The 23428-nt window shown below is 40.0% G+C and overlaps 3 protein-coding genes across 7 annotated transcripts in view; 2 read left to right on the forward strand and 1 right to left on the reverse strand.

Moving 5' to 3' along the window:
- Positions 1-4472, forward strand: part of LOC123864110 (protocadherin-16) — a 31930-nt gene extending 27458 nt beyond the window's left edge. The window contains exons 10-15 of the mRNA XM_045904316.1: positions 183-373; positions 714-834; positions 1133-1278; positions 1695-1903; positions 2265-2479; positions 2973-4472. Coding sequence (XP_045760272.1) covers positions 183-373; positions 714-834; positions 1133-1278; positions 1695-1903; positions 2265-2479; positions 2973-3053 — 963 coding nt within the window. The 3' untranslated portion in view covers positions 3054-4472. The remainder of the gene's footprint in view (positions 1-182; positions 374-713; positions 835-1132; positions 1279-1694; positions 1904-2264; positions 2480-2972) is intronic.
- Positions 4473-4959: 487 nt separating this feature from the next.
- On the forward strand, positions 4960-13370 carry LOC123864113 (bromodomain-containing protein 4). Of its 5 annotated transcripts, XM_045904322.1 has the most exons (7): positions 6961-7065; positions 7874-8036; positions 8328-8773; positions 9020-9233; positions 9588-9770; positions 10652-11013; positions 11049-13370. In XM_045904322.1, the coding sequence occupies exons 2-6, from the start codon at positions 7874-7876 to the stop codon at positions 11002-11004; spliced, it is 1359 nt and encodes a 452-aa protein (XP_045760278.1). In that variant the 5' UTR covers positions 6961-7065; the 3' UTR covers positions 11005-11013; positions 11049-13370. The 5 variants fall into 5 exon arrangements, with proteins under 5 accessions (XP_045760279.1, XP_045760278.1, XP_045760277.1 ...); XM_045904323.1 differs by lacking the exon at positions 6961-7065 and adding an exon at positions 4960-5079 and having other exon boundaries at positions 10652-13370; XM_045904321.1 differs by having other exon boundaries at positions 10652-13370.
- LOC123864112 (dnaJ homolog subfamily C member 3) lies at positions 11887-22381 on the reverse strand. The gene is made up of 11 exons (XM_045904320.1): positions 22162-22381; positions 21841-21951; positions 20322-20416; positions 19840-19944; positions 18218-18418; positions 17431-17556; positions 17046-17270; positions 16629-16746; positions 15956-16088; positions 15357-15486; positions 11887-14876 (listed from the first exon to the last, which is right to left on the reverse strand). Exons 1-11 carry the CDS (start codon positions 22238-22240, stop codon positions 14724-14726), a joined length of 1476 nt encoding a protein of 491 aa, XP_045760276.1. The 5' UTR covers positions 22241-22381; the 3' UTR covers positions 11887-14723.
- Positions 22382-23428: the final 1047 nt, after the last annotated feature.

The raw sequence follows: 23428 nt of genomic DNA on the forward strand, positions 1-23428 counted from the left end.
ATTCTGCGAGAAAAATAGCCAGTTGTCGGACTTCTTAAAATTACCCCAATTTCAAAACTATCAGCTTTTTACTATTGAAATATGGAAAATAATGCAGCGATGTTTCTTTTGAGTTGATTTAGAACCTAAATATTCAATCAAAATCTAGAAGTTTACCTACTGTGAAATTACACATCTTCCAGAATGACACAGCGTGGATCAACATAACAGTGCAGAATGTGAACGAGTGGGAACCCCGCTTCCGACACGCGCACTACGAGTTCCTATTGGACGAAGTGCCTCCCGCTGGGCCGGTGCGAGTGGGACAGCTGCAGGCGTTCGACGGAGACAAAGAAGATAATGTGGCGGTGCATCTCACCGGACCTGATGCCAAGTAATACTACAACTATAGATATAAGTTTACTCAAGATAGAGATCCTGCCGACTGCGCCAATTATATCTTTTACTCCTTTTCCTATTTCTGGGCTAGTTTCCAAAAGTTGCTCCATTAGATCATTCTACTCATCCGGGATCACTCCAGAAGTCTTTTTCAGTGATTTGAGATTCCAATAGGAATTCCTTCCAAGTCTTTTAGGTCTGAGCCGTCGCCTTTCCTAATTCCCCTAGACACAGCAATATCTACCTCAGATATCTCTAATTCATGAGTTTCTTTATCCTGTTTCTGGTATTTAATGTTGTAAACGAACTAAGAGGTCTGAAAATGTTTGTTGCAGGATGCTGTACGTGAACGAGTTGGGGGAGGTGTTCCTGCGCTCGGAGGCGCTGCAGGCCCTCAACTCCTCCGTCCTGCACGTGGTCGCCACCGCGGTAGATTCAGGCTCTCCGCCACGACAGGTACAGTTGTAATCGTTATATAAGACGGCTCTGAGCTCCCACTTATGGTTTGAGGACACGTGATACGTCGCGTTGCAGCGTTGTATCGTATATAGAGTTATCATCAGATTTATTTCCTCAGACAAGTCCTCAGTCAGGAAAAATCCAAAATAAACAAGCAATTCTTCTGTCGCTCTAACAACTTTGCGGGGTCGCTCTGGCGTCGCAACGCGTATCATCCCTCCCCGCCTCGTCCCGCAGGTGGCAAGGCTGATAATGATGATGATGATGAGTGTAACAGGTCGTTTGTCGCCCGCAGACGTCGGTGCCGGTGTCGGTGCGCATCCCGGAGCGCGCGGCGCACGCGCAGGCCGCGCGCTCGCCACTGTTCGCGGCGTTTGCGTGCGCGCTGGCCTTGTTGGCGCTCTTACTGATGGCGCTCCTCGTATACTTGTGCAGGTTGAAGTGAGTACGCTAGTTTTTTTTAAATTCATCATAGGCAAGCGCTTGACCACAATCACACCTGATGGAAAGTAATGATGTGGTCTAAGATGGGACGCGTTTACCTAGAAGATTCCTATTCACTCTTTTTTTAAAGGTACCCGGATTGGTAATTGGTAGGAAACATAGATCGCGGAAGAGCAAGCCTTCTGGCCCGCAAATAAGCTAATTAAAATAATATACACAATTATCGAGGGATACGCTACTGAAGTGAAACTTCTATACGCATTTTTCGATCAAAGTAATTTTAATTAGACGGATCGACTTACATTTTTAGTTATAGTGAATTTGAAAGAGGTACTTTCACTTCGTTCGATCAATAATGAAAATTATATTTTTCCTTATATAACTTTGATATTATAAAACAATTTTTGTCTTAGACGTCGTCGGCAAGTGAAAGACAAAAGCGCGACAGTCGCAGCGCCGCCCGAGAAGACCGCGATCCCCGCGTCGACCGCCAGCACGACCAGCGCCAACCTCAACGGCAGCGGCTCTCTGCAGAGCGTGTCCGCGGGCGCCAGCAGCATCCTCGCTGCCTCCACTACGAGTCTGGACCATCACGCGACGTCACACTCTGATAAGCCGTCCAGTGAGTACATGCAGAATTTGTTTTAGTGTAGACGTCATTGCTATTGAAAGACAATATAAGCGTGACAATCGCAGCATTAAAACTATAATATGGGATTTTTGTCATGTAAGCAAATAGGTAGGCACCTAGTTAGTACTCGGAACCGTAAAAGATTCGACTGACTCCAACAGACAACTGCATAATTCCCAGCCACCCAATTTGCTGACCAAGCATGCCGAGTCGTGTTACATAATGATATTATGTACATAATTGTGTCCCTAAACAAATAAAGACGAACATTTAATATTTTGATAATACTCGCCAGATGTAAATTAATACGACGCGACAGTCGCAACGGTTAAATATTACTGGTCTCATGCAGACGGCAGCACGACGCGTCAGTCGCAGCGCTTCCCGCCGCGCGGCAAGGTGTCTCCCGCCAGCCCGGGCGGCGCCAGCGTCGCGCCCCCCGCGCCGGGCGCCGGCGCGCTGAGCGACCACCTGCAGGGCGCCGGCGGGCGCTCCGGCGTAGCGTGGCCCAGCGCCACCATCCCTGCCAGAGTGAAGCATCTGAGCTGGGACGACGCCACGCCGCAGGTACCTACTTATACCAGTCCTTCCGTCTGCGTTCTCTTCCTCATTGTTAAAGGTCGTAACCTCTTCCATTGGTAATTTACCGTGGTGGATTCCAGATTCTTGTAATTTTAAAGCAAGGCGCTTCTATTTAAAGTATACTTTCAATTTTTATCAAAATAATATGCTATTGATCAAAAATCAAATTCTAACAGAACCTCTGTCACTGAAAGATATTTGAATCTCTATCCTGGCTTTCTGTCGACACGGCAAATAGTCGTGTACGCCAGCGCCACTCCACACTAGCATCCATTTATTCAAGCCTTACCAAACATTTTTCAGCATCCTGGAAACTAACCAAAATATATTGTATCAATTTGCCAGCCCTGGCACAGACTTCGGTCTATGTGGGCTGCAAATTGTAAACACCAGTCGCAGTTTTTGTCTAATGCTTTGGTCTACAAAGTTTGGTGTAAAATGTAATTAAATAAATAAATAAATATTATATTGTGTGCAGGACGGGTCGGAGCGGCGCGAGCTCACGGAGGCCAAGAACTCCGCGGTTTCTGACCACATGAACCTCACCGTCTACTTCTGATCCGTCGGCGTCGGCCACAGCTGCCTGTCCACCGCTGGACATAGGTTTCTCGTTAAGGTCTGCCAACACTGCCCTGGATATAAAAAGATGCCCTGCTACTTGTAATTTAAAAATACCAATAAAACCTCTCCACATAATACCAACACACTTTAAAATTTGCCCAACTTCACTACTTTTACAAATTGTTCTTAATTTTAGAAAACATAAAGTATAGATTTTCATCAAAAACAACAATTTTAAGTTTTTGTTTGTTTTGCTCTGACAGTGAGTGGTCATGTAAATAGCCTTGCCTACTGCGCAGACAAAATATTTATTTTTGTAGGTAGGCAGTAGGTACTAGCTTTCACCTGCGACTTCGTCCGCGTGACCCACACGAACTGAAAAAAAAGAAAACTTTTTTGGCGATAATCTATATATATAGCACTCCTGGTTAATGTAGCTATGTATCAGTGAAATAATTTTTAAAATTAATTACAGAGATTACGTCCTACATACAAATTGATAAAAACTTACTCTTTATAATATAGTACGTGAAGATGATTTTCATTATCAAAATTTTTAAATGTAACAGAACAAAATTTGTTCAGTAGGTATTATGTAAAGAAGTTAACTTGAAGAAATTATTAGTATTCTAAAATTAACTACTAGGTAGAAAATTGTACTTCCATACCTAACGAGACCTACGAGTATGTATATTTGTGAATTGTGATGGACCAATTTACCACAACAGACTAATATTATAATGTATTATATCACACAAACAACGACATTAATTTATCAATGGCAAAAAGGAAACTTGAACAAATTTTATAAAGTACAGCAAGTATTTAAAACAAGTTTTGTAATTATGTACTAAGTAAGTAGGTAAGTAAATCGTAAAGTAAGGCAAATGTTGCGTAGAGTTAAATTTTATATCGTAAAATTTAGACAATTTTATACGAATCTCTAAGCAATATTAAATAATTAAAATAAGTACTTACTATGTTACTAGAAGACCAAAGTTTAATTTTTCAGAGATTATTCTTATGAGAACTAAACATTAATTCAATAAATTACAAAACACAGACCCATTTTCGCAATTTTCAAGTAATCCCACTTCTGATGTCAAGTACTTCAATTAGTGATAAAAAGTAATTTTGGACCATTATCCCGCTTTATTGTTTGAAGAAAAAAAATTACAGAATATAAAATCTTATCCGTTATTTAACATTTTCCTATTCGTAGACTTTATAATACAACTTTAATCTTTGTGAGTTGAAAAACATCTACAAAAGTAGGTAGTGCTACGAATTATGCTACTCAGTTGTGATTTCGGTTGATTAAGATGTTTTAGCGTTAATTAATTTGTAGATTTTGTTATTGATTGTATATTAAGTATTAAATTATTTAATGTACGTAGTGATATTATGTCAGAGAAGATACTTATTGTTATTAAAGTTCTGTTGACTAAAACGTGTTTCAATATAATACCTCCATAATATAATACATTATGAATGGACCACTTTCTCCCGTGTCGCAAAGTTTTGAGATGAAAGTGATTGTCATACAATGTATTGTATATTGTATTTAATTAAAATATTCATTTTATAACGATCAATCAATGATATTAGTAGGTACGGATGACATTGCTTGACATCGCTCAAGTAGCCAGGTCTCATAATGAGAAGGGTTAGGTCCATCACGTTGGCCAACTGAATGGCAGACTTCACAAACATTTGAGAACTTTATGGAGAACTCTCGGATATGCAGCTTTCCTCAATATGACGTTATATTAAAGTGATAACGAACATAACTCCGAATAGTTAATGCTGCGTAATCCCAGACCCCCCGAATCAGAGGTCTTATCTAACCATCACACCCACACCACACATAATAGTGGGAATGTCTTACACCAGTAGTGGTCGAGTGGTCGCAACCATCGCGCGTGTATCGCTACAGTGGTAAAAGTTGTTCCTTGAGAAGCATCGAGAGAGTGTGCAGCGGTGCGGATACGATCTTCGCCGTATAAAAGTTAAATAATAATAAAGTAAGTAATACTGTTTCTGATTTATTAATAATTCCATATCCATATTATAAATGCGAAAGTGTCTGTCTGTCTGTCTGATAGCTTTTCATCGCCCAACAGTACAGGAGGAACAGGGTTCCATACCTCAAAAGGAAAAATGAACCCTTATACGATCACTTCTGTGTGTCGTGTATGTCAAGAAAACTTAGGGCACTTCCCGTTGACCTAAAATCATGAAATTTGGCAGGTAGGTAGATTTAATGGCACAAGAAAAGGAAATATCTGTTTTGTAGTTACTTCCATGACAAATAAAAAAATGTTCATGAACAAATAATTAGTATTTTCAATTTTCTAATTAAGATAACTAACCATATTAAGTGGGTATTATAATATGAAAGAGCTTTACCTGTGGCTCTACATTCTAAAACAGATATTGTTTTATTTTTACGCATGATAGTTTCTGATTTATAGTATAAAATGTCGACAAAAATATCCGAGTACGAAACCCTCGGTGCGCGAGTTTGATTCGCACTTGGCCGGCTGTTTCAGCAATGATAGCCTGGTGGTTAAAGAACTTCACAGCCATCCGGGAGTTCCAGGGTGTCATCCTGGGTTATCTTTTTAGCGTTACGTGTGTTTTAAGTAATTATCACTTGCTTTGTAAAAGAAAATATCGTGAGAAAAGATGCATGTTTGGAATTATCCATAATGTTCTGTTAGAGGTGCGTGCTGAGGATTGAACCTCCTACCCACGAATAAGGTTGAACATCTTAACCACTAGGCTATCACTTTTTACAGCACTTTGCATGATTAATTTAGTAAGCAGGTACAAAATAAAAATCATTTCAAAAAGTGCCTACATAATTACAAATGCATGAATTTAGTTATCTACGTAGTTTTTCATTTATCTACATTATTTTGTACCCATATCTAGGCTAACTGATTTACGTTATTACCCTCATAATTCCTGATAGACAAACGTTTATTGATTAGTTAAGTAAGTACCAACTACGTATAGTAGGTATGAAATATTTTTATGCCTTGTTTTACTTAAGCTTGTATCATAGAATGTGTTTTTTAAAGAATACATATTATCCATGTTGCTAATCATGACTAATATCCCCTTTCTCCTCCAATTAAGCGTAAAGCTAGTGCCAGGAGTGGGTACGACAATAGTGCAACGGGTGGGGTTTGAACCCCCGCCGACCTTTCGGAATTCAGTCCGCTCCTCAACTGTTAAGTTATCGAGGCTCTACGATGTACGAGTCAGGTTGAGATGGCAATCGGGGTAGGGACGCCCTGCACGCCCGCACAGCCCCCGCGCGACTAGGGGGGTGTACGGGGCGTCCCCCCGCCTTATACTCCGATTGCCATCTTGACCTGTCGCGTACTATAGATATACTTACTTGCTCAAATAACATAACTATTGTATTGCATTGGGACAATTTAATAGTAGTAGTTCTGAAAACGAGCAACCTCCTTCGTGTTTTCTTCAAGCTACGCGACATTGGTGAAGTAATTTAAAAGCCACTAACCAACGAAAACAACAAATTACTCAATAAGCTCCATATTTTACGATTCTTATGCAAAATCGTTTACGAAAGCGGACAATATCCTGTTGTAACTTGAAGACCAGTCATAATCAAGGAAATTCCCCGCAGTCGCACTGCAAGCGGATACATCGAGAAATCGCGGTTGTTTACGTCGTCGGCGCGCGCGCAGTGCCGGCCGTGGTGCCGGCGCGGCCGGCGCGGGCACTTTCTCCACTCTTGCGCAACACAGCCGTGACCTCGCGACCCTCAGTCACATAAACAGACTCCCGTGTATGGTGTCCCTAACGATCTTTGCCAGAGAAACTGCACATCAGATATCTATTCTAGACTCTAGTGTATAGATATTGATTTAATTTAAAACTCACTTATTGACATGGTGGGTACGATAAAACATCTCTGTCGAAACGTAAAAGTCATTCCGTTCCCTGGTGCATCCCATTGCTCGTAAGCTCAGGTAAGTGTTAGGTATCAGGTTCTAATCCTATCCAGCAAATATATTAAACTATATTATACCTACTAGTAGATAGTACGTTTCTACTTCTTTGTGTCCTAGACATTCTTGAAAAACTATTCAAAAAAGCTTCCTAAATGTTTTTGAGACTTAATTGACTGAAAAATTGTTTACTAGGTAGGTACTACCCACCTAGGTAGGCACTTTTCACTATTGCGATCAATATTTACATCGCCATACCTACCTATACATAATACATAGCTATACATAATATACTTACATCTATTCATCCAAGACTTACATAGGTAATAGTTGGAAAATCAGAAGTGAAAACAGCAATAAATAAGGCAATTGAAACGGTTATGATCCGGTGTTACGTGACATAGATTCGCGATCCGAATCCGCGTAGCTATTGTTGCTAATCGTACGTGCGATGAATGATTCAGTGCTTGTTATGAAACCAGTGGATGAATGGGCCCAAGTAGTCCAAGTACATCGCAAAGTTTGCACATTGTTACACGTGGATGTCTTGACTAATGTCTTGTTTTTGATTGCATAAGCTTGTAGAGTAAACTTAGGTAGGTAGGTAGTACCTTGCCTATTGTGAATTGGTTGGGACCTAAGCATTGATGGTGATCACTGACCACCACATGTAGAAGTATGATATCTCATAAAAGTCGATCTCTTTCGGAACAGTTTCTCCGTCTAATGATGGCCGTAGATTCTTTAGTATATGTAGTAGATATATTTATGGAAAATCAGATCAAGAGTGAAAGTGGAGTAGTAAATTTTTCCATTTGGCTATTTCCAGATGTCAATCCTCCTGCTCGCAGTGGCCCTGCTGGCGGGCAGTGTGAACTCCTCCAACTCCACCATATCTGATGGCGGGGAGGTGTGCGAGGCTTCGGCCGGCTTGTGGAGCCGCGCGCTGGAAGACTGGGCCACGTCCACGCTTGTCCAGTCGGATAGACATGGTAATGTATTGCTCTGTCATTTTGTCGTAGTAAGTAAGCACCTTTGTACCAAAGGCGAACCCGAAATGAAAGGCCATCATCTAATTATTTAATATTATACTGCAGTTGCACCGGTAGGTATTTCGTCTAAACGACTCACTTACGAAGATAATTTGACCAGAATTTTGTATGACCTTATTAGATGAATGTGTAGAGTGGTAGAGTCTTGAATCTTGACGTTCTTCTTTAAACCAGACACATTTCTGCTACATTGTAGGTACCTATTTATATTTTATAAAATTGATATTTCAGGTCGGGTCATGGCACTACCTTCAACGAAGGGCTACTACGTAGCAGAACGATACGATACCCCGTATCTATCCCCTCCACCCCCGTACCCTTCACAACACATACCCACCCAGGGGCACGCACAACCTTCTTCACCAGGGTACATACCACAATCGCAGAATCACCCACCCTCCTCATCAGGATACATACCGCAATCACAGAACCATCCGTCCTCCTCGTCGGGGTATATACCCCAGAACCATCCACCTTCATCACCGGGATACATAACACAACCATCAGGGCACATGCCACAACCACACACCTCCCATGGACCCATACACAACATGCCCCCTCACGGAATGCACGTACCTCAGGGATATAAGGAGTGGGAAGGAACTCCTCAGTCGGGAGGAGGGAAGATTGTTAATCGACCTACAAAGCCTTACAAGGACAAATTCAAGCCGAGTTATGTAAGTACGCTGAAAACGCAAAATGTAATGCACAATAATTATTATGCAAATTGTACGATTTCGCGTGACGGCGCGGCGCAGGCGCCCGGTATTATGACATCAAGGAACATGCTACTCTTAGTAGGTATCTAACTACTTAATTGTCATACTCGTATTTCCTTTTCCTATTAGGCAATCGACTAGGTACTCAAGTTACGTATTTGCCAAACAATGAAGCATTTAGTTGAACACTTTATAACTTTCCAGCCTGCTCCAACTCAGCAGGAGCAGCAGCACCGCCCGGGCCCCAACTCCATCGACCGCGTGGACGACCCTCCGCGCAAGCAGGTGACGGAGACCGACCTGTACTTGCTCAGCGCCATCGAGAAGCTGGTGTACCGGGTCGACCTCATGGAGAAACGGCTGCGGAAGATGGAGGAGGGAGTCCACTATTTGCTGGCTGGGGTGGAGTCTAAGCCGGGTAATTGTTCTGTTCTAAATATGAAGGTTTCTTTTTTTCCGTAACATGCACTCGTCTCTCAAGGTATTTAATCATCTGGTATATGGCATATTTTGATTTGACACGCTCCCATTGGAGATCAGCGGTGTCCCTACTATGCTTATGAATAGTTCACCATTGCCAAAAAAATCTCTATACTAATTGATGACATTCTAGCCAAAACGTGCTGATATCAAAGTTGGACAATAGGATGGGTAGAGGATTTGAGAAAAAAATTGGCACGTTTTGGCTTGTGATGCAAAATCAATCTAAATCAAACTGTACTAGAGTTTTAACGCCGGCGCCAGAAGTAAAACAAAAACATTTTCATTACAGATCCTTGCCCCAAGAACTACACCCGCGTGGGGGACACGTGCTACTCGTGGTCCGACGTCGCCTTGGACTGGAAGGGCGCGTCGGTCGCCTGCCGCAAGGCGCGCGCGGCGCTGCTGGAGCTGACCGACGACGCGCAGCGGAAGACCCTGTACTCCAGGCTGCTGTCTGATAAGCAGCTCAGAGGTGAGTCACCTACCCTTCTTCTTACCCGACGTGGACAATAGGTACATATTAGTGGTAGATGCTTTTGACGATTCAAAAGAACTTGTAAAAGTCTAATTGAATAAAAATATTTTGAATTTTGAATTTTGAATATTGTGAATGATGGTGAGCTAGCGACGTGAAGAAGAAAACTTTGTACCTACTCCAATGACATGCTTAGAAAGTCATTGACCTACTCCAACTACTGTCTGATAAACAGCTCAGAAGTAACTATGCTTGATTTTTCCAAGACAATCTTCTTGCCTTTTTGGTCTAGAAGCTAGCTTATTTAGTTGCAGATCATGAGGTCCAGGGTCGGGCCAAAAAAATAATTAAAGGTCAATGTTTTTCAATCGTTGGAACCGCAGTAGGTAATCGCTGGTTCTGCACCTGCCGGGCGATTCAAAACACTCGATTCGGAAAGTTATGACGAAGTCCGATACTTAACGAATCGAGTGTTCTATCGCCCGGCTGATCTCTTTTCTGTCATATCAGATTTCAGCCCCAACGAACTATAAGTACGAAAGGGAATAGTCAGTGCACGTCAGTGTTTGCGTACACACTTTTGCACTACAATTAATTTTTGATCAGACTTTACGTGGCGCGGAAGGTGTTGGTACTTTGGTAGGGTGCGGAAACTAAAAAGGCGTCAGGGGTTTTAGGTGAGCACTACACCAGCAGCCTGAAAAAAGCACTAGGAAAAATCACTTCTCAAACATGATTCTGACACACACCAATAAAAAGAAATCGTTGTCATCAATCGATAGATGCCCACGATTGGAAATAGATTTCTCGTAGGGACTTCCAGACGCCCGTCCTAAATTTAGCGGCTCGCTGTATAAAATATATTTTCCAATTTTCAGGTAACGACTTCTGGACGGGTGGCTTGAACCCCGGCCTGCTCTGGATCTGGTCCCATTCGGCTAAGCCGGTGGAACCCAACTCCACCAATTCCACCAGCATTGCGGGAGACGGTCGCTGCCTCGCGCTAGTCTCGGACCCCACCAGGAACACATACGTTTACAGAGGTCAGGACTGCGCGGTGCCGCACCGGTACATCTGCCAGAAGGAAGACAGCAAGGACAAACTCGGGAATGAGATCGAGAGGGTGGCGCGGAAGCTGAAACATGAGAGGAGGAGATCCAAGTTGCTATGGGATGACGATTTACAACCGGGCAGTTACTCCGTACTAGGAATAGCTGCAGGGACTAATTAGAACTTTTACAAATATCTGAGAAAATTCAGCCATTCGTGTGAAATAGTCAAGTGACAAGGAACATGGGATTAAAGAATAATTTAGTTTTGCACAAAATGTTCATTATTATAGGTATTGATCGTAATTTATTTCCTTTATATATAGTGTTTTTTAACTGAAATCAAAAACTATAGGAGATGCAGGAAAGTCTTAGGAACCTTTGGGTCTTTTTTTGTGAAAACAATTTTGCATTATCAATTTTTTGTGAATTATGTACATTGATTTTTAATTTTATGCTCTCACACATAATAAAAAAATTGACTATTACATGACAAATTATTTGCACAAAAATAACCTAAAGATTCCTAAAACAGTTTCCCTGTATCTCGTATGATTTTAGATTTTCCCACACTGTCCCAGTTAAAAAACACTGCATATTTTTGTAATATTAGCTTTTTACACCTCAACCCGTTTTACGGTAGTAAAAACGCAGAAGTTTTTTCTTTTATCTTTCGTAATATAAAACATTTTGATACCTACTCTTTAGTCTTGTTTTTGTTTTATAACTTTATGAAACTTCTGTGTGGGTTACCTTATGGTTCAATTTTATAAGACTGATATTTAAATCAATATGTGCCCACTTTTAATTAGGCATTTACTAAAATGAGATGTTAACCAAATAAAAGACTTGAATTTCTCGTAAATCCTTATATTCTAGAGTATTTACAATGTTTCGCGTTGAATAGCAACAAAATAACTTATTTAAATAAATATTTATAAACAATCAGACCTGCACTGTTTTATTTTATAGTACATTGTCCTTCCCATCTTGGTTTACAATTTTCTTGCTGTGACTTTTTGGCCACATACTGGAGTCTCTTAATGCTTAAGAACGCCCTCAGCATTTGCCTAATATTTGAGATTGTGCCCATAACAACAGTCAGTTACGGACTTAATTATTATATTTACAAATTACAATATTTCTGTAAAATAGGTACAGAAAATTGTAACCAAGATTTCACAAATTGTAATAAATAAACTTCTCAAAATCCAAGCAAAAGAAATGCAGTACCATTCAATCTAACCTACATTCGCAGTCTATTAAGTTGGACAAACTCATAGGTAGGAAAAATAAGCAAGTTAAATTATGAAGTATTATTAATAACTTCCAAATTATGAATAATATTGTTGATAGAATAAGTTCAACCGATTTCAACTGCATTCAACAAAATTGTAAAATTAATAACAATATTTTTTTAGCCGACTTAAAAGGTGACCGATGTCGCTTTTCACAAAACCACGTAACGACGACGTTCATACCGCGAGCTAACATTCGTAAAGTTCTTATTTGTCAAAAATCATATGGGCTTTTTGAAAATTACTACGGTCACTAAGTACAATACTACTATTAACACAGTTGAAATTGGTTAAAATTCCTTTTAAGTTTGTATCAAAGATATTGCGTGTATTTAGTAGGACCAATATTTTTGGTTTAATATCTTTTTAGAGCAAATGATTCGTATAAACTCTGCAATAAATATAAATATTAACACATAACTGAATTATTATGTTGTGGTAAGACTAGCAATCCGTGATTTGTAACTGGCAACATTTGTAAAGCGAATAACGTAATATACTACATGCTATGGGTTGTATAAAACCTCTAGTTTAATTCATTTACAATTTATACAATTAATTGGAACATTGTGACGGAATTACATTATTATTGTAAAGCTAAAGTATTTCGTTTAAATGGAAATTAAAAATCTTAGTTAAATGATCAAAATAAGAATAGGAATGCCATATTGTGAATGTAAATATATTTTAATAATTCTTTCGATTTCAATCGATTTTGATAGTCACTATCATCGATCATTCCCCCACCATTCACCCACCTCTGGCTCATCACTCACCTCTCAGATTGAGAAGGGTTTGACCATAATATTTCTACCACGCTGGCCAAGGGCGGATTGTCAGACTTCATACATTTTAGCCCAAACTATTAGCAAGCTGAAGTGGACAGGCCATGCCTGTCGTAGAGGCGATGGTCGTTGGAGTCGGAAAGTCTTTGAGTGGAGACCGCGTATAAGAAAGCTTAGTGTGGGACTCCCTTCAGCATGATGGACTGACGATATAAAGCGACTGGCGGGAAGTGGCTGGATGAGGAAGGCTGAGGACCGGGTGTGGTGGCGCTCTATAGGGAAGGCCTATGTCCAACTGTGGACGTCCACAGGCAGGCAATCTCAGGCGTGCAGGTCCGCCTTCCCGGATAGGAAGGCGAAGTAGTCATTCCTACTCTTATTGTAATTATATTGTCTGTGTTATCTTATAATTTAAAACAAAAAAAAAACGCCGTATTTTGTACTTAGATTAGAGGAGCAATATTATGAAAAATATATTTAATTATTATTAGTTAATAAATAATTAAACATTCCGAAAGTTGAATAAAATTGTTATTATGGCAACTTGCACAGCAAGCAACGATTTTGTTACGTTAATATAATATATTTGAATTATTTTAATTCCGTGTTGTTTAAAGTACAGTGCTAAGTTTCATTTATATTTCACTTTTCCAGGGTTCCGTACCCGAGAGACGCCAACAGGACCCTATTGCCTAGCCTCCGCTGGCCGTCTGTCCGTTCCTCTGTCTGTCAACGGGCTGTATCTCTTGAACCGTAATAGGTATCAAGATAAAATTTTCGTGTGTATGGCTAATGCCATTACAACAACAAATAATGAAAACTTGATAATGGCCACCATGCGAATTAAAAAAAAAATCTTGTATACGGAACCCTTCGTGTGCGTACGAGTCGAACTTGGCCGGTTTTTTATACGGTAATTATGTTCTAAGAGCGCAGAATATGTATATTATACTTCGATATGTTTGAGATGAATTCGCAATGAAGTAGAAGAGAAGTTCAATTCTAATATGCACAATTTTTCTATTTACCACGCTTACTTTTTTTCTTCACAGCGATTGGACTTGGCCTCATAAAATTTGATGGCCTTAGCTTGTGCTTTGACGTACGACCATAGTCCAGCGGGTGGGATTGCTAACTAAGACCTTTTTCAGTCCTTAATAATTCCGTGTAAAAGTTTCTGTACAATATTTACACTTTATTATGCTACACGAAAGCACCCGATGTCAGTAAACTGCAGTGGTGGCGCAACCAGGTCGCGCTACCAACAAATTGGTTGCAACCAAGCGGACACCAAAGTTCCCTAACTTTGCGTTCAACATTGATGTATTTTGATTTTGATATAGCCACCAAGCTCATTTGACATTGGTTGGTTCTGCATTGCTGTTTCACTGAGTGATAGTAAAATAAATAATTTTTAGTACAAAACCTTCAATAAATTAAAAAGAAATGTCATATGACCTCGGAGCTGAATGATAGTCTCCGAGCCAATCACCCCGCAGGTGAGGTACATAACTCAACAGAGCTGTATATAGTGAACATTTACATTTTGAGAACTCATTCATCATTTTATTTGTTCTATGTGTCAGTTCAGTTGACACATAGAAAAAAAAATGCCTGAAAACTATTATAGAACTTGAAGTTAGAAGTAGGATTGAAATATGGCGAGTGAGTTCGCAAAATGTATGCATTTTACATTTGGTTGGTAGCGCCACCACTGGTGTCCTAGTGAGATAGGGTGCAGCATTTGTGTCTAAGCAAACCCCTACCAGTATGCGACGTGTGGTAGGGGTCGCGACCCTCACGAGGAACGCACGTGCGCTAGTTGAAGTGGAACTTGAACTGGAAGGGCGAGCCGTGCTGGAAGTGGTGGAAGGGGTTGCCGTGGAAGCCGCCGCCGCCGCGGTTGGACTCGGGGTCCAGGGGGTCGGTGCCCGCGTCGAACTGCGCGCGCTTCTCTGGGTCCGTTAGTACCTGCGGATAAAGGACACTTAAGGTTAAGGTTCCTGAACCGTAATAGGTAGAGCGCACCACACCGCGTGGTGGAGTGGTTTTAGGAAGGCCTATATGCAGCAGTGGACGCAAACATGCTGATTGATTGATCGCTTGAATAGGTAGAGAGTTGAAATATTTCTAATGCCACTAGGTATAACAACAAATAATAAAAATTTCAAAATCATGCAAACTAAAAATTGAAGTATAATTTCTTATTCAATGGCATGGAATCCTTCACGTAAGAGCCCGGGTTTTTTCACTTAATAAACACGCCGCAGTTGGGTTTTGAAATAGTTTTAAATACTTCAAAAGTTTTAAAGCACTTCGATGTACGAGTATGTCTGTGTTTTATGATTTATCGTGCCAAATGTCGGAAAAAATACCCAAGTACGGAACCCTCGGTGCGCGAGTCTGACTCGCACTTGGGCGGATTTTAATCTTAGTTTCTGTATTTCTTACCTCCTTGGCGGCGGCGACGTCAATAAACTTCTTCTCCGCGATTTTCTTCTCATCGCCCTGAAAGTTATCGGGGTGCCACTTCTGCGCCGCCTTGCGGTACGCCTTGATTATTTCTTGCTTGTTGGCGGTTCTGCCAAAACACACATTTGTAACCAAAACTAAGCGAACATGTAAAAAACATTTAATGAAGTTTACTTAATCCCTTGAGGGCGTTTGTGCTCTCATTCATATGTTTCGAATCGTAGTTTTATGAAAACGTGGAATAGAAATAGAATAAAATAGAATAGAATTCAATTAAACTTTTAGAAGTAATTTAGAATCACCAAATGCATCTACCACTGGTTTGGAACAGGGGAGTTACAGACATCCGCATCAATTGATGCGGAGCTTTTGCGGATGCGGATTCATATCTGCAACCAGTAACTGCTTGTACTTTTTACTATTTTATTGCCATTTTACTATTTATTAAATATAATTCAACAATTTTTTAATTTAGTTATTGAATAAAGTTTTTTCCCTCCTTTATAGTGGGTCAAAATATGTTTGTAATGAATACTATATTGAATGTAAATGCATTGAAGGTTAACCATCACACTAACCTCTTAACACCTAATATCTTGTAGTAGTCTCTCTGCTCGGACTGCTTCTGCAGTTTCTGCGCGCGGCTGAGGCCGTCCTTCGCGCGCTGGAAGCCCTCGTCCAGCTCTAACGCGTCCTTGTACGTGCGGATCGCTGAAACAAACCACATTTAAATACAAATACGAACACTTTTTAATTCAAATAAACTATTTTCATCGAATACAAGTTAGCCCTTACCTGATGGTAAGTGATGATACAGTCTAAGGCTGAGATCCACAGAGCGAATTTCGCTCAGACTAAGACACTTAAAACGAGGCAGCGTTATACCGCTGGCATAAATCTGTTTCGTTTTAGATGAAACTTAAGTCTAAACAAAGTCAAAGTGCGCGCTATAGATTTCAACCAAAGAAGAAAGGAGGCTAGCTTGAAAGGGGTATGGAAGTTTTTATTAAGTCTACACTTACCTTATTGTTTTCTACCCGACAATGTGCCGGAACGCTAATCGCTTGGCGGCACGGCTTCGTCGGTAGTGTGGTAACTAGCCACGGCCGAAGCCTTCCACCAGAGCAGACCAGAAATTAGAAATTCCAAACCCCTGCCAGGAATCAAACCTGGGGCCTTCCACTAATAAGACCACAGATCTTACCACAGCGCCAGGGAGGCCGTCAACATATAGTATGAGTAAACACGTACCGTCGTCATACATCTCTAGCCCCAGCAAGGCGTCCGCGCGGTCGCACAGCACGGCGGGCTCCTTCTGCAGCTCCAGCGCCTGCGCGCACTGCGACAGCGCCTCCGTGTACAGCTCCTCCTGCCAAACCACACAGATCATCAAATGTGGCTACAATAAAAGACAGGCAGTCACACTGCCTATCTGAGCGAGTGAGATGAAAATAATAATGTTTTCATCTCACTCGCTCGGAAAAGCTTTTTTATCATTATTTATAATACACTAAGCAGCTTTCGCTGATGCGTCTATATCAGAAGTGCTTCGAGTTTTCCAAATGCTTGCCTAATCTATTATTGAACTGGTTCAGAGCTAGACCAGAGCTTGACATAACCACATCTGGGTATATTGTATTTAAGATGACCTTAAAAACATTATGTTACCTTAGCGTTGCAGCTGCACAGCCACTTCCTGGCCTCGAACACGACCAGCGTCACTTCGTCCTCAATCTTCAGCACCTTGTTGGCACTGTCTATACAGCCGACGTAGTCGCGCGCCGCACTGCTCTCTTCGCAGTCCAGCAAGAGCTTGTCCACTTTCTTCAGCTTCTTGTACAGCGGGAAGCACTGCTTATGTTCTGGGTCCAGTTTCAGACACTCTCGGATTTCCTGTTGGGGAAATACTTTGATTAAAAATTACAATATGAGCTTTCGGACATCAGTAAGTTACAGCGATTTCCCTTTAACCACTTTCGGGTGTATATTTGTCAATCAGGGTTTCATTCTCTTGATGATTTCCACGTGTACTTTAATATGAATAATATGATACCTTAAGTGCATCGCTGACATGTCCCAACTGGTAGAGGAGGGTAGCCAGACGATAGTAGCCGGCTGTGGAGTCCTGCTGCAGCCGGTTTACCGACCGGATGTCGGACACCGCCGAAAATAGGTCGTTCTGTCGACAAACAATAGCATACACATAATTTCTGCCTAAAACTAATAAGATCACTCCCTCACAAGAAATAGAATCATCTATGACGTATAAAAGTAATAGCAGTCCCGCTCATTGCTGGAGCGAGCTGCTGATCAAATCTACGCTCTTTATCATTTACATAATCTTCAATTGTGTATCGCATGATATGTGTGTGATCGCAAGTATTTTGGACCAAATATAATAAAGCTTCTTATATGTACCAAAAACATGAAAGGATCTAGAATAGCCTTGAGGAACACCCATTAGTGAGGCTGATCTGGATGACCCCACATCGTCCACACATACTGGTGAATATAACTGAGATATAGATATAATATATTGCGTCTTAACGCAATGAGACCAAGCTGTATCTTTCATTCTATAGTGGCCCAATTTACCTCGAGTGCTCAACACAATCGATAAATCACAGAAAATAATATACTAATATAGTGTTTTGACTATGTAGGGTGCAGACTGCAGACCTGCAGGGGCATCCTAAAGATTCCGGATCGATTGAATGGCGAGGGTAGTTCAGATTTTATTCAAATTTTTGTCTTTTCTGTAAAACTGCACTTTTGTTAAAAACCTGGAGTGATGCCTGGAGACATCGTCTAGTAGGTACGTAATAAAGCCAAGTACTCACCAGCGCGATATAGCACTCGGCCCTCAGCTGCCTCAGCTGCGCGGACCAGGGCGACACTTCGAGCAGCCTCGTGGCGAGGTCGGCGGCCGCTCGGTAGTCGCGGCCGCGGTAGTAGGCCTCCGCTAGTCGCAGGTCCTCCGCCAGCTCGTCCACGCGGTGGTACATGTTCGCGGCCTCCTCATTATACGGCTCCTCGTATGTCTGATGACAAGGAAAACGAGTCGTTATTTAAAAAAAAAACATAGGACTGCCAAGTCAGTTAACCTCAGTCGACCAACAAGAGATTTTAAATCAATTATTGAAATATTTGTGCATAGGGAGTTGGTAGGTAAATACTCTTCAGTTGTATCTGTAGCATTCTATTAAGTAATCTACATTGTAATTAATTTGACTATGATGAGGCTGACATGTTTCTATTGGGCAAAAGTCCAATAAAAAAAAAATTGGTTGTCTGTAAAGTCGGTTTACTGACGATAGTTGAACGTGACAACAAAGGCCGCGCTCTCGCTTGCACTTCAAGCCTTAAATGGAACGCCTCAGAGCGAGGTAACGCCACATGAGTTATGTTTTTTCGTGCGTGCAGCCGGCTCTATCGAATTATAAGACGTTGTCACGTCAAAAGCTGATAAAAAAAATTGGACAGTTGATTTTAAAGCTGTAACATCATGTGACCCATAAGCCTCATAAGAAAGCTCAGAGATACTCAGCGGGCGACAGAGAGCTAGGCTTGGAGTGTCTCTATGCTATGAAATCAAAAAAAGTAACCGACATAGCTAAACAGGTTGTGAAGCTAAAGTGACAATGGGCAGGGCACATAGTTCGAAAAACCGATAGGCGCAGGGGTCCCAAGGTGCTAGAATGGCGACCTCACACTGGAAGGCGCAGCATTAGAAGACCCTCACTAGGTGGCCAGATGACTTCAAACGAGTTGCCGGTAAGGAATTAAGGCAGCCCAATACTGGAAGTCCCTACAAGAGACCTATGCCCAGCAGTGGACGTCTATCAGTTGATAATGATGACGATGACATTATCTAAAGCCTTATCTCTAGTCAAACAATAACAAGCACTTAGTTGCAGTCGTGTCATAATATGACTTGATATTACATCATTACTACTGATAATGATTCTTTTATCACCGCTATAAGAATTATAATTAATACAATCGATTTTTGCTTAGTGAAATAAGCAACACAATACAGATACAAGTTAAAAATAATTTATTCAAGCTTCTTATGGACACATTTGATACAGGGTATGGGGTGTGTATTATTTTAATCATATTTGAGGAGGCATGTTCTAGTCTCACATTCATCATGATCAACCCATCGCCGGCTCACTACTGAGAACGGGTCTACTTTCGGAATGAGATGGATTTGGCCATAGTCTTCCACACTGGCCAAGTGCAGATTGGCAGACTTCATACTTCTTTGAGAACAATATGGAGAAGTTTGAGGCAGTTTTCTTCATGATGTTTTCCTTCACCATTAAAGCATGTGATATTTGAATGTTTGTTTAAATCACATAAATTCTGAACAATTACAATTTTTTTTTAAATAAAATAGCGAACTAATGTCAGCTAATATTTTAAGAGATGATTTATGGCGTAAAATTGAGGTACTTACAACTTGTAGATAGTCTTCTTTGGCCTCCCAGTACTGTGCTAGCTTCAGATAGACGTTGGCGCGATGCAGCCGCGCCGCTGTGAAATCCGCTTTCATCTCTAGCACCTGTAATTATTATTAAATTAATCTACAGAAACAAGTACATAATATAATACTACAAAGAAAGTTAGCCCTTGACTCCCATCACACCTGGTGGTAAGTGATGATGCAGTCTAAAATGGAAGCGGGCTAACCTGGAAGAGGCAGTTTTAGGGTGATAACTAGCCATGGCTGAAGCCTCCCACCAGACCAGACTAGAGATTTAGAAATGATATAATTCCAAACCCCTGTTGGGAATCAAACCCGGGACCTCCCACTAAGACCACAGCACTTACCACTGTGCGGGGGAGGTTGTCAATTTACTAGTTTTTAAGATGTAGTGAGTGTTTGATTCCAATGATAATATTTTTCAAAGTATTTTGTTATGTATTGTATAAACTGACCTTAGTGAAGTCTTGCAATGCAAACTTTGCTTTTCCGAGAGCATAGTACACGGTGCCTCTCTTAAAGTATGTGAGGTAGTTGTGTGGATCTCCCTCTGTAAACAACAATACAGCATCTTGTTTAAGTGCAGAAACCAGCCCAGAGGGATGAAAGAAAGAAAGATCTTGTAACTGCACCAATTACAATAAAGATTAGTCATTATCATCATAATCACCGGCCCACTACTGAGCATGGGTCTCCTCTCAGAATAAGAAGGGTTAGGGCCAAAGGGAAAGCCAAGAGCGGATTGGCAGACTTTACACACCTTTGAGAAAATTATGGAGAATTTTCAGGTTTACTCACAATGTTTTCCTTCACTGTTAAAGCAAGTGATATATTTTAATTGCATAAAATGTAATTACTCCAACAAGTTAAGAGGTGCCTAGGATCGCACCCCCACCCTCCCAAATAGGAGGGAGACGTCCTCACCACGAGACCAGGAAGGCTATATAAAGATTAGTGTGCAACTTTAACAATATGAATTACAATGGCATAATAAACACTATATAAAAAGTTTAAAAGTAACAAACTACTTAGCGACTACGTTCAATACTTTTTATCATATTATTTACATAGTAACCTTGTAACCAATAAAAAAAAATACTGTGACCTTATTAGAAATATTGTACCTACACCAATATATAGATAAGAAAGAAAGTAAAGTGCCCAGAACTTCCCTTCTGTGGAAATGTAAGATTTTCCAGGATAAAAATGTAGGCTGTGCTATTTCATATTCTATTTAACAAACATCCATTTTACATTTATAATATTACTTAGTTTAGTAGTTATATTATTATACCAAGCAATACATTAATGTACTGTAGCTATTTTAGTTAATTAAATATTTTTCACTAGCGTATACCCATGACTTTGTCCACATACATGGATTTAGTTTTCTGGTACAAAAAAGGTGCTTAACTATACTATACTTTACATAAAATCACATTGATTTTTTGCTCTGTTGTGACGTGATTGAAAGACAAACCAACAAACAAAAACACTTTCGCATTTATAATACAGGTAGTGATTATTATACAAACATTGGTAAAGGAATGAACACAAAGCACTGCCTCAAGTATAACTTTCATCTCTTTGAATATAAACCTAGCTTCACTGGTAGCTGAACATTTGTGTAGGATTATGAACTGCATCCATATGGCTGTATATGAGTTAAATGTATGTGTGTCATGCTTCAATTTGAAAACAGGCTAATAGAACGGTTCCAACTTCTAAAAGTCTGCTATACAACTTGCCAGAAAACACCAAGACAACCGAAAGACAAACACCTACAACTACACTTGAAACATTACAGTATAATATTCTAAACCTTTCTTTAAATGCATGAAACGTAAAGCTGAGAAATGTAAGATTTGATTCTTATCTATTTCCTGATATAAATATTAAGTTTTCATTACAAAATGTTGGTTGGATGTAACATATTTTAATCAAGATCCTGTTAAAATGAGGTGGTCTACTTACCAACAGCTGCATGATAGTGTGTGAGCGCGTCCGACAGCTGCCCGCGCGCCAGGAAGTCGCGCCCCAGCTCCAGGTGCTTGTTCACCTCCGCCTGGGACGAGCAATCTGAAACTGTCACCACAAAACTGTGATCCAGACTCGTCAGCTAAACCATTTTGACATGCATTTTATTTCGAGTTACTGTATGACTGTACCACTATTTAATTAATGACTGGTTATTTAAAGGCCCCTTGGCACGGCACCATATCATAATTCACCAACAAACAAAACAGACAGGAGAATAAACCGAAAATAAGTACAAAAATATAACCTTCCACTTACACTCTAATAAAACTTCTAATACTAATAACACTAGGCATGGTGTGACTTTGTTCCAGTTAATATTTGATAGGCAGTCCATTGTTGTAGTTAAAAATTGTATTTATTCAGACCTAATTACGAATTAAAGCACTACAGTTTCGAGTTTTAACTAATTATTTGACAGGGCCACAATCCATCTTTGCTTCGTCTCTTTTCGTGGTTTGTTCCGATTGGTCCAAATCAAATAAGTTTGCAAATGTCATCACAGATAACCACGTAAGATGTCTGTCATTGCTAATTTCTGTGATTTTATTAATTTATTATCATATCCCTTTATTATTTGATTTATTTATAAAGATGTTGTATATCTCATTATTGCACAATTAAAAGAAAACTTTGTTGTCTACATTAAACATTAAAAATTCAATGCTCAAGTTAGGATACAGTTGAAGTTTTATTTTAGAACGTTGATTTGGAGCTGTCATTTGAAATAATTGCCATAAAAAAATTAGTTCAGACTAGATTGGATTGGATTGGATTATCCAATCCAATCAGGAATACCCGTTGATACAATTTTGTGATTTTCCTTTTAACATTATACGCCCAGCCACCGAGAATAAAGCTCATTGAAGTGCCAAAATTGGTTAAATTTAATTTCAAAAGGAATATTAACTCTAATTATTTATATAAGAGTTTTTGCTTAGCAAACTTCGGAAATAAGGGAACTGGGGAGAGTTCATACCTTTTCTTTTTAACCCTCAAAAACTGAAGGGATTAATAATAAATAAAGGCTAAAAAAATCTAGTTATGTAGTTTAGATGTTCAAATAAAGTCCTTTCATATAATAATGACACACCCATGATAATACTTATTGAATTCTTTTATTATTGCAATAAGATTGGGTAAACTTGAAACTATTCCAAAATTGATAGAATTAGTAGTCACTAAAATAAACAATTACCTAGTTAGTGTGACAAACGGACAGACGAACATACCCAGTTATACCATAAGGTTTTTATTTTTATTATGGAACCCAAAAAAGGGTAATCTTTGTTAATTCTTGAATTAGACAATTTTGGATTGAAATTTTAAGTAGGTAAGTAGGTACTCTAGAACTCTGAAATCCTACGAAACTTTCATCAACGCATTCAAACTGTGACCCATTGTTGAAACTTTAACTTGCATAAAATAAAGTAACTAGAATACCTTGTCCATTGAACAGAATTTTAGAAGTTTAGATTGAAATGTAAACCTATTTAGAAACCTTGGTTATTAATCAACAAAACAA

The sequence above is a fragment of the Maniola jurtina genome, chromosome 4 (assembly GCF_905333055.1).
Source record: "Maniola jurtina chromosome 4, ilManJurt1.1, whole genome shotgun sequence".
Lineage (NCBI taxonomy): Eukaryota > Metazoa > Arthropoda > Insecta > Lepidoptera > Nymphalidae > Maniola > Maniola jurtina.

Bases quoted from the DNA above. Each gene is read 5' to 3' on its own strand.
- LOC123864113 (XM_045904323.1), top strand. From the start codon at position 7,874: ATGTCAATCCTCCTGCTCGCAGTGGCCCTGCTGGCGGGCAGTGTGAAC. The intron at 8,037-8,327 runs GTAATGTATTGC...TTGATATTTCAG, and splicing joins TGTCCAGTCGGATAGACATG to GTCGGGTCATGGCACTACCT. The intron at 9,234-9,587 runs GTAATTGTTCTG...TTTTCATTACAG, and splicing joins TGGGGTGGAGTCTAAGCCGG to ATCCTTGCCCCAAGAACTAC.
- LOC123864112 (XM_045904320.1), bottom strand. From the start codon at position 22,240: ATGGACTGCCTATCAAATATTAACTGGAACAAAGTCACACCATGCCTA. The intron at 20,417-21,840 runs GTAAGTAGACCA...TGTTGTTTACAG, and splicing joins ACACTATCATGCAGCTGTTG to AGGGAGATCCACACAACTAC. The intron at 16,747-17,045 runs GTAACATAATGT...GTGGTTTGGCAG, and splicing joins TGTGCAGCTGCAACGCTAAG to GAGGAGCTGTACACGGAGGC.